The sequence below is a fragment of the Coccinella septempunctata genome, chromosome 5 (assembly GCF_907165205.1).
Source record: "Coccinella septempunctata chromosome 5, icCocSept1.1, whole genome shotgun sequence".
Classification (NCBI taxonomy): domain Eukaryota; kingdom Metazoa; phylum Arthropoda; class Insecta; order Coleoptera; family Coccinellidae; genus Coccinella; species Coccinella septempunctata.
This window is the reverse complement of record NC_058193.1, coordinates 21,462,633-21,473,066: the sequence shown is the minus strand read 5'-3', so window position 1 is coordinate 21,473,066 and position 10,434 is coordinate 21,462,633. Positions and strand designations below refer to the sequence as shown.

Here is a 10,434-nt window from a genome sequence, read left to right as displayed (position 1 = left end):
TTATGTTGTGATGAACTTTTTATTATTTCTCTGTTTTCAATAAATTATATTTCTTCTTAATATCACCATACGGGGTAGGAAACTGAGTAGCTGGGAGAATATACCGGGTGAGTCTTTGTCTCGTACAACTACTTTAGCAGTAGATTCTCAAAAGAAACACTTTCTATCCCTTACCATTTTTTTTTTAATCGGCCCGATTTAAAAGATGCAGGCTGTTGAATAACCATAAAAAAATGTTATTTTCAGTACTATCTCACAAACAGTTTTCTCCTTATGGTCATCACGTACCATAAAAATACCAAAAATTCAAAGAACCCAACTCTTGAATCTAAATTGGGCGCTGTCTAATGAATATTTGAACATTTTGTAAAATTAAAGTTTTCTTCATGTTTTTTCTTACAATGCGCCGTTTTCGAGTAATTTCACGTTCAAAAATAAAAAATATCTGTGAAATTCGAAAAATTGGGTACTTCGACCGAATGCAACACTTTTTAAAAGATCCACAGATGTGTTGTGTCACCAATTCAGCTAGTTATTCTGAAGGTAATTTTGTTTTTCCCGGGGTAGCTCAGCTCATTATGATAAATTAAAACGGCTATATCATTTTACTAGGGCCGAATCGAAAAAAATGGTACAGGAAAGAAGTGTTTCTTTTGACCTCACGAATCTACCGTTAAAATATTTTTACGATTCAAAGACTCACCCTTTATTAATAATATAAATATATACACAACATTCCGTAATCTGGTCAACCTAGGCCAGTGTTTTGAGTGAATGACAAACTATAGTTTAACCTGTCAAAATTGTACGGAATTGTCAAAGTAGAGCTGGGCTTAAAGTATGCAGGGTACCTACCCTTCATAGCTCAAATTTAAACCAGAGTTATTCTTTGCTTAAACTAAGCTTGAACTTGGATATTACAACTGGGCCTTATGGCCGTATGTGCCGTTTGATTAAACGAAGTTTAAGCTCTTAAACGACGCTTAAGCGTAAAATCTCTATGGAAAAAAAATGACGTTTAAGGAATTAATTTCGTTTAATGAAACGGTGCATAATTCCACTGCCATGTCCACTGCATAATGAACTGAGCTTGAGGGTAAGTAGTACCAAAGATTTCTCTTTGGTATAATACCTTAAGAATCTTCATTCAAAAGTTGCATTACCTAATGATTCACGATATACTGTTGTTAATCTTCAACTAAAGATTTGCTTCTTTTCAAATTGAAGTTGAAGAACATTTTATTGATAATACTAAGTATTTTGTTTTTCAACTATATATATATATAATAATTTTTTTCAATTAAGAAAAATATGTTGAAATTTAGTTTCTACTCATGGGCGTAGCCAGGGTTGAGTTTCGGGGGGGGGGTTTTAAATGAAATTTTTCTAATTTTGACATATAAAGTGAGACTTTTTGAAAATGATATTATGTATAACTATATCATTTCGGGGGGGGAAGGAGGGGTTTGAACCCCCAAAACCCCCCCCTGGCTACGCCCGTGTTTCTACTAAGTTTCATTTCATCATTTCAGTAAAATTCTTGACGCAATGACATCGGCGAAATAATTTTTTATATACATATTACAAAAATGTTCATAGTGATCTGTATAAGTAATGCTGATAATGATAAATATCTGAAAAACATTCAATTGCCTTCAGATCAGTTCCAAACCTCCAACATTTCAACTGACTGCTAATAGTTGGGGAGCCGAAGAGGGAAATTCGGGATTTACTCGAGCGTGTCAGATTAATACAAGGGGACACGTACCTTGGACCCTGTAAAGTACCTCTACCAAAAATTAGACCTGTCAGAATAGTAAAAAAAAACGATCATTGTACATACTCGAGCGTGTCAGATTAAGATATATGTGATTAATTACATGTTGAAAAGTATATATTCTCTTAATCTGACAATTTAAGCGTATCGAAAATGTGTGGGAGGACGCCAAAGTTGCAAAAAAAACGATCCGTGTACATTTTCGAGCGCGGTGGCTTTTTTTCTTATTTTGAAGCTAATGATTCAAGAATAACGGAAAAAATTTAATCTTACAGTTTTAGCAAGCCGAAACAATAAAAATTGGCCATAAAGGTCACAAAAATCAGTTTTTTGAATTTTCTCCTTCCCTGCAGGGGCTTCAAATCTTTTTCGTATTCATTATGAAAGTTGTAAAGCATAACATTTTCTACAAATTTTGTTCCAAGCATTTTTTTCTACGTTCAAACGTTTTTGAGATATATGGCGATTAATGCGAGGTGTTTAGCGATACATGCTGAAGCGAAAATTCCCTCGTTGGAAAATGGTACATTCTAATGTTCAGTCACAGACAACACTAAAATTTTCGTGACTAATTTCGAAATTGTCTTCATAGAAATACCTTGTATTTTGACAATTGGATGAATGTAGATTAGACTGGGATTCTATATTGACCTTGGCCTTTCGCATGTGTGGCTAAGCTTCTCGCCCTTATCGCCTTCTAACCATAGACTTATTACCCCTAATATGTCTATGCCTCTAACTCAAGAACGGTTAAGAGAATGTAAAATTGCTTCAGACAAAAGTTGTGTAGAATTTTATTATCCACAACTTTTATAATGAATACAAAAACGATTAGGGGTACAGGCAGGGAAATATTCGGAAAAAAAAAAGAATTTTTATCATCTTCAAAGTGTGAGATTAAGAAAACCCCCTCGGATTAGTGTCAGATTACAACACCGAGATTAACCATCTGTATGAAAATCTGACACGCTCGAGTATGTACAAGTAACGATTTTTTTTTACATTTTCAAAGGACCGCTGTGACCTTGCGTCACGTCCAAATTGTCAGTCCCTTGAAAAGTAGCTCCTTTGGGTCTAATTAACATATCCTCCAAAAATCTGACACGCTGGAATTTTTTTTTACCATTTTCAACTCTTCCGTACGATCAGTCCCACCGCGCAACTTGTCAGATAAGCATGAATTCATTATCAGAGACACGTAGGGCATATACAGTATCTTAATCTGACAGGCTCGAGTATGTACACCTGACGATTTTTTTTTACATCTTTGAGACCCAGCAGACGCTTTCCCCACCGCTGAAAGTGCATAAATCATAGAACCTTTTTTTCTTTCTACCATCTAATCTTCAAAGTCCACAAGATCTCCACGACGCTCGAGTAAATCCCGATTTAGCATCGTCGGCTCCCCAACTATAAGAGGTGGCTCATTTTTGAGCCACAGGTATAATTTGCCCTTAAGATTGATTGAATTGAATCAGACACAGATAATCAAGAATATTGAAATAGACATTATCAATAGCTAGTCCATTTTTATTCACAACATATTACAGAATTCCAAGGACCACACTTGATTTCCTTGATTTTTTCTCTTGAAAAGTCACCTAAAATGTTCATCGTTTCTATAACATCCTGATCATCTTCCTTCAGCTGCTTGTATTTGTTCATTCCACATCCATATATTTCCCCATTATCTGAAAAGTGGAAACTTTTGTGATTTGACATACAACATTCATAATGATGATAGAGTAATATTTCCATTTACTAACTGATTGATTCATATAAATTCCATTCATTCAATACAAATCCCTTAGGACCAAGTGATTGGAATAATAAATATTCTTCTTATGCACAAATTGAAGATAAAACTGATATGGCAGATATTCTGTATACATATTAACAAGGTTTCCAAAAGAGTGAAATATATGTGATTTTTTCAATCTCACACACATTCAATCAATCAACGTTATCGCCTCAAGTAATATTACATATTTTATATACACACCAGAATACAAGATAGAGAACCTGAGAAATTGAAAGTACAACGACAGAATTATCTCTAATCTATAAATTATTATAATGAGTTAATACTTTCCAAGTACAATGAAGTAAGTTTCAGGTGAGAGTATCTTCAAAATGATATTTGAAATTTTTAAATACCCAGATATTCTAGAAAATATACCTAGTAGGACAATGGTATGTCTCTTGCCACAAGCAACTTTGACAGCATTCGCATTTGGATCAGGAAAATCAATTACATGTGGAGATGCCATAACAGAGACGCCTTCATTTTTTTCAATTGAATGAACTGGCAAACCTAGTTGACCGTTTTGGTTCCACCCCCAAGTATAGACATCCCCCTCCTTACTGATCACAGCACAATGCCAAGTACCACAGGCAATCGCTACAATTTGAATACCAGCTAAAGCTTCTATTTGAGTTGGATTTGAATGATCTTCAAGAGTTCCAAGTCCCAATTGTCCCCGACTGGAAATAAAGATTCATATGCATTATTTCAATAATTATGGAATTAGGTAATGTGCATTAGAGGCAAAGGAATCGAAAAAAGTACCTTCCATTCCCAAAACTGTAAACATTCCCCTGTGAATCTAATAGTAAGCAATGTACTCCACCAACTTTAATATCAACTGTGGAACGCACATCAAAATTCAGCCTGTTCGGAAAATCATATATATACCCAAATCTAGTTAGTCCTACTTTTATCTTATCTCCAACTGCACATAGAATGAATTTATCCTCAGGTTGTAAAAATTCTTCAGTTTTCACCTCAATTACCTTCTCTAGATCAACAATGTCTATTTGGAATAACTGTCCATCAGTATTCAACACAAAAAGATTGTCATTCGTGCATGATATGCTAGTAATGCATCCAAAATCGTTTCCAATATTCTGTACATCATTTGAATTCCCTCCTGTTAAGAATAACTCGTTGGTTTTGGTTTTAAAAACTGCAAAAGTTAAACTAACCTCCAAATCAGTCACATTTTCAAACTCGAAATGTTTGAATTTCTTTATGAGAGGTTCGCTAGTTCTAAACTTTCTGTACAAATTAAAACCGTTGCAATAAATCTTCATAGTATCGATTATTTCAAACACTGTCAGTCGATTAATTTGCTGAAAGGGGTTTGTTAGTTGAAGTTTCTCCGAGTTTTTGATACAGTTTCAGATATTTTTAATTGATGGAAAGGTAGCAAACGGATTCACTATGGTATGTAATACATTTCAATCCATTCTGGAAAGTTATTAAAGTTTTCATTTGATAATTTAATAGAAAAATACTTTGAATTTTGAGGTTCACATCACTAGCTTTGACAGTTGCTGGTTGCTGTTTCCATAGCAACCGTTGAAAACAAAACAAACCTGCATTGATGCGTTCAAAAAAGATTTTATTTTTGTTCAATTAGTTAAGGTTCCAAATTATTATAATTTATAAATTTCAAATTACTATTCAGTCCATTTCTTTTGTTTCGTTATGTTCCGTTGTAAAAATATGTTTTTTTTTTCGATGATAATCTCGAGAAACTCGATTATGTATTTTATTTTTATTTTTAAAATATCTCAAATCAAATCATTATACTCTTTGATAATATATCTTTACCAGTTATACTGTTTCTTGTACGTGGGTTTTAAATATATCAGCTCAATATCGAATTTATGCCTATTTTTTCACACAATAATCCAATAATCAATGAAAATCATATTTATATTCATCATTCAAAAGCAAGGTTCCCTGGAAATGTAATATGAATAATAATTACATCAATGAACAATTCGAAATTAAAATCTTTGAAATCCAAATAGATTATTCAGTTTGTTCACTTATGAAATAGAAAATCAATTGTAGGTATAAATTTTCACTCACACTTTCCTCAATCCGTTTCGGAAGAAAATCGGAAAAATAACGGTTTTCAAGTAATTTACCGAATAAATTTTCTTTCTATTTTTCAATGTGTATAGTATAATATAACATTAAATTTCTTCAACTTAAACGCTGTTGTTGATAATTTTTGTGAAACATCTTTGTTATTATATCTTACAACTCAAATTGCCAAAGGTTTGGATTGATACTTTGGTTCTACAAAATGTGTCGAGTGAGCGGTCGCCTCGTGAGATAAAAAAAAATTTAGAAGTAAAAATTGCTCCATAGCTTTGGTAACTTCATGAATTATTTTTGCTGCCAGCTCTCGAACTACCTGTCAAAGTTGTACGGATTTTTCAAAGTTGAGCTGGGTTTAAACTCAAACTCAGCATAACTTGAACTGTACAAATGTGTCTGAATCTCAAATACAAAGGGAAAAAATGTTCGCTATAAAATAGCACATATTTCCTACGAAATCACTTCCTCGCACACATAATCTTGATTTCATGCAGGGTTTACTGTCGATTCTGAAGAAACTTCGTCAATCGCCAGAGAAAGAATTACGTCTTCTCTTATTGGGATTGGACAATGCGGGAAAAACAACGATACTCAAAATAATGGCATCAGAGGATGTCACCCAAGTAACACCTACAGCTGGATTCAACATCAAATCTGTAGTTTCAGACGGCTTCAAGTTGAATGTTTGGGATATTGGTGGACAAAGAAAAATAAGACCCTACTGGAAAAATTATTTCGAGAACACAGATGTTTTAGTGAGTAGATTTCAAAAGAACGAAGTTGGGAATTGCCACTACGAACAAACCTAAAAAAAGAGTTCATTATATTTCCTCAGCTGGTTTTTTTGACCCATAATAGGGAGGTCAGCGTTATTACAAAACCTATATTTTGATTTTTTTCAGATTTATGTGGTCGATTCTTCCGATAAGAAAAGATTGGAAGAGACCGGAATCGAACTATTTGAGCTCTTAGCAGAAAACAAATTGGAGGAAGTTCCTTTGCTGGTATACGCCAACAAGCAAGACCTACCGAATTCATTACCTTCATCTGAATTGGCGGAGGCGCTCGGCTTGCACTCCATCAAAGACAGAGTCTGGCAAATACAAGCTTGTACAGCGATTACTGGTGAAGGAATAAAAGAAGGAATGGAATGGGCCTGTAAAAGCGTGAAAAAAAAATAATGCAAGATATGTAAATGTTGGGTTCATACAAATATGACATTTGCATTTCCTGGACTCCTGTAGTTTTGAAGTTGCAATACAATGCATATAATTATTTATTCGTTGGAAAAATCTTCTCACAGTAATTTATGCATCACATGAAATTTCAGCCAGATTTGATTTTTATAGATTTTTATGTATACTAGTAAAAATTCAGAAGTTCATAATTTTTTTTATTATTTCCTATGAAAATCTCAACAGACAACTGCATTGAAAAATGTAATTTCATTAAAATGTTGGTTCTTTGAAATTTTAACCATTCTTACCTGTTAAAATGCTCGAGCGAAATATTTTTATATTTCTTTTTACTACATTTTATCAAGTATAATGTATTCATTGAATTTTCAATTACATAATGTTCCCGGCCAACCCTGATTTTAGGCCTAACTTGTTGTTGTAATTGCATCAATATAAACTAGGTTGGATGAAGTAAATTCAAATTATTATATGAAAATGAAAGGTAATCTCGGAAATAAGAAGATCTGGAGCAAAACCGATACCACAGATTACAGAGTAGACCGATACTATATATTTCCGAGAATGAGAAACAAAAAAGGTTGAAAACCTTAGCCTCCAATGTTTCTTCTTTTTTGAATTAGGTATTAGCGAATTTTTTTTTTGACGATTTAGAAAAGTAAATGTGAAATAAAAAGATAAAAACCAACTTGTGTCTTTGAAATTGGAGGCAATAGAATTAACTATCATTCTAAAGACATCAAGCGAATGGGACTAAATTGGAAATTCGTCTGATTTCCTAGTATTTTTTACACAATAAAATGAGTGGAACAAATGAGAAAGTGTTCTTGCCAAACTAATGACCTTAGAAATTCAAGTCGCTCATTTCTGAAAAGGAAAAACCTTCAAAAGGACTAATAGGAGGTGTCACTCTTCCCTATACAAAATCTTGGGCTTATGTACAGGGTGGGCAAAATTCGTTGTCTACTGAGGGGATCTCGAGAACTATAGCAGCTAGAAGAAAACGGATGACACATTCTAGAGCTCTTCTTTCATGACTAATCCAAATCAGAATCGGCCTATCATTTTTAGATTTCGAGTTATATAAACAAAAATTGAGATTTTGTCGATTCCGAAAAGTTCTCATAACTTTTTTGTCTTTGAAGTTGAAGATCTGAAACTTGAACCTCCTCAGGCACTTTTATACGTAGAATCTACTGATAAAAAGATTTTTTCACAAATCGAAAATAACAAATTCAATAAAAGTTTGCATTAAGGAAAATTAAAGTTCACGTAATGATTCGAAATGAAAAAATATTTTGAGCTCATCAGTGAATTCTACGTAAAAATGTGCCTGTAGAAAGTTCAAGTTTCAGATTTGTAACTTCAAAGACAAAAAAGTTATGAGAACTTGACGAAATTGTCAAACTTAAAAACGAAAGTATCGTAGGAGGCTGCGGTTTTCACCATTTTTTGTTTCTCCGAAAAAGAGCTCTTTCCGTTTTCTTCTAGCTGCTATAGTTCTCGAGATTCTCTCAGTAGACAATGAAATAGAATTTTGCCCACCCTGTAACTCTCCCTCATATGTCAAAATGTGTCCCCTTACGAACATCAATGAATGTATTATACTAACAGCTCGTGCAATAATTATCCATTTAAAATGAATCGATGTTGCTAATCATAATATCAAGGAGTAGCGGAAGTGGCTCTTTTTCAATTTTCATTGGGACACCCCGTATATATTTACCCATAGCCTACTAGAATTAGAACTTCTAGTAGGCTATGATTTACCTCACTGTATTACTGTGTTCGTAAGTATAATCGCAATAATTGCAATATTATATTGGATATGTTGCGAGTGATTTCATATAGTAAGTATGGAATATCTGAAAGTTCTGATTTGAAATTCCAACAAAAAACGTCAAAATTTCTTAACCTACGTTTTACGTAAGTAAAAATTTTGTCGAACGCCCGTTGTCAAATGAAACGTGATGGATGTCAGATTGGATTCTATAGATCCTATACAGATAAATAGATAATAAAACATGATATTATAAGATATAAGATCTAGAATTCATAAGTCTATCACAAAGTATCGTATAGTCCAAAAAATAAATTGGAATTCTTCAGAAAATGTAACGTAAGTTTCATAATTCACCTTTATCGAAATCATTCTTGTATAGGATGAACTCCAGGTATCCTATTACACCAATTCCGTTTATCTTTCTTTTGCGTACCTTGAAGATCATAAATATATCTCTGAAATGTACTGAATCCATGTGTTAAGAATAAAAATGTCCATAATAAAAAATCGTTGACGCGATAAATTATTTTTTCCTCCAATTTAACAACCTTTTGTTCTCAGACCTTCGTATTCATCCATCTGCGATTTCAGTTTCGCATTCGATATTGCAGTCATAAATCAGAACAATAAATGTAAGATATTTATATTGATGACTGGAACATCCGTAGAAAGGAATAATTTCCTGACCAGGATTTATATTAAATATTTAAAGTCTAAAATCCACTGTTACTTGAAACAATTTTTTCCGTATGGGAAGGGCATTTTGAAAGCCATAATATAAAATTAATTTACCGATTCGAATTAGTTTCTTTCTAGAGTCAAATTCTCAGCCAGAAGCCTAAAAAATACAAATGAAAAGCGGAAGTAATATGATAATCATTTTATCATGCATTTTGGCGTTGATCTGCATTCAAAAATATTGGCAAAATATATTCTGAGTAACGACACTGTTTCGATGTTCGCCATAATTTTTGGAATCTTCACTTGCCATATGAATACAAGCTTAGATTAATCAAACTAATATGCCAGAATCTGCTTTCAATATTCACGAAATATTCTCAAACATTTTTGTGTATGATGTCCTTATTGCAACGCCAAAATACGTATTTCTCAGACCTTATCATATACTTTTGATTTCCCGTAGAATATAAGTATGAAAAATGTTTTGAAATTTTTGGATTTGTTCTCATGATCAACATTTTTCTTAAAAATATTCGTTAATTCATCAGATATGTGAATATCTCTATTCCGAATAACGAATAAAACAAAAATAGGAACAAAATTGTTTTCAATTGAAAAGGGGAAAACTACACCGAGGCGACAGAGTAAACAAAGTTTTGAGAAAATGGAAGCAGAATGAGAAGAACAATTTGTAGAAGAGACATAGTATATGCACTATAAATGTTTGTAATTCTCGATTCATCCGATTGATAGGCTCTTTGCTCTTTGTTGCTATCGAAATTTGGTAGGTTCAAGAGGTTTGAGAAGAAAATAGAAGATATTTCGTACGATATCAATTGTACGAATGTAGTTTTTTTGTCCTTTTGAAACGCAATTTTTGAAACCTGATCATTTGGTATCCCGACCAGAAATCTCTTGACTTCGCAGTGTTTCTATAAGCGTTCTTTATTTTTCGATATGAACGTTGTTTTTTTAATGCCAGATTTCAAATTGAAAAACCAATGTGTCATATCTCTCTGCTTTTGGTCAATGAGCTATCTTGAAACAGACGTGCTGTTGCTTGTTGCCCCAGAGGAGGATATTGTACACAAGTTGGCTGTAA

The 10,434-nt window shown here is 33.1% G+C and overlaps 2 protein-coding genes across 3 annotated transcripts; one reads left to right on the top strand and one right to left on the bottom strand.

Moving 5' to 3' along the window:
* Nucleotides 1-3,289: 3,289 nt before the first annotated feature.
* On the bottom strand, nucleotides 3,290-4,769 carry LOC123314091 (RCC1 domain-containing protein 1; the record flags this gene model as incomplete). Its single annotated transcript, XM_044899204.1, has 4 exons — nucleotides 3,290-3,468; nucleotides 3,957-4,261; nucleotides 4,347-4,707; nucleotides 4,763-4,769. Coding segments are annotated over 4 exons (834 nt in total), but the record flags the coding sequence as incomplete, so codon positions are not given.
* A 105-nt stretch (nucleotides 4,770-4,874) lies between these two features.
* Nucleotides 4,875-7,056, top strand: LOC123314177 (ADP-ribosylation factor-like protein 3). 2 transcript variants are annotated; one of them, XM_044899300.1, is made up of 3 exons: nucleotides 4,875-5,003; nucleotides 6,167-6,427; nucleotides 6,575-7,056. In XM_044899300.1, the coding sequence occupies exons 1-3, from the start codon at nucleotides 5,001-5,003 to the stop codon at nucleotides 6,851-6,853; spliced, it is 543 nt and encodes a 180-aa protein (XP_044755235.1). In that variant the 5' UTR covers nucleotides 4,875-5,000; the 3' UTR covers nucleotides 6,854-7,056. The 2 variants fall into 2 exon arrangements, with proteins under 2 accessions (XP_044755235.1, XP_044755234.1); XM_044899299.1 differs by lacking the exon at nucleotides 4,875-5,003 and having other exon boundaries at nucleotides 6,161-6,427.
* Nucleotides 7,057-10,434: the final 3,378 nt, after the last annotated feature.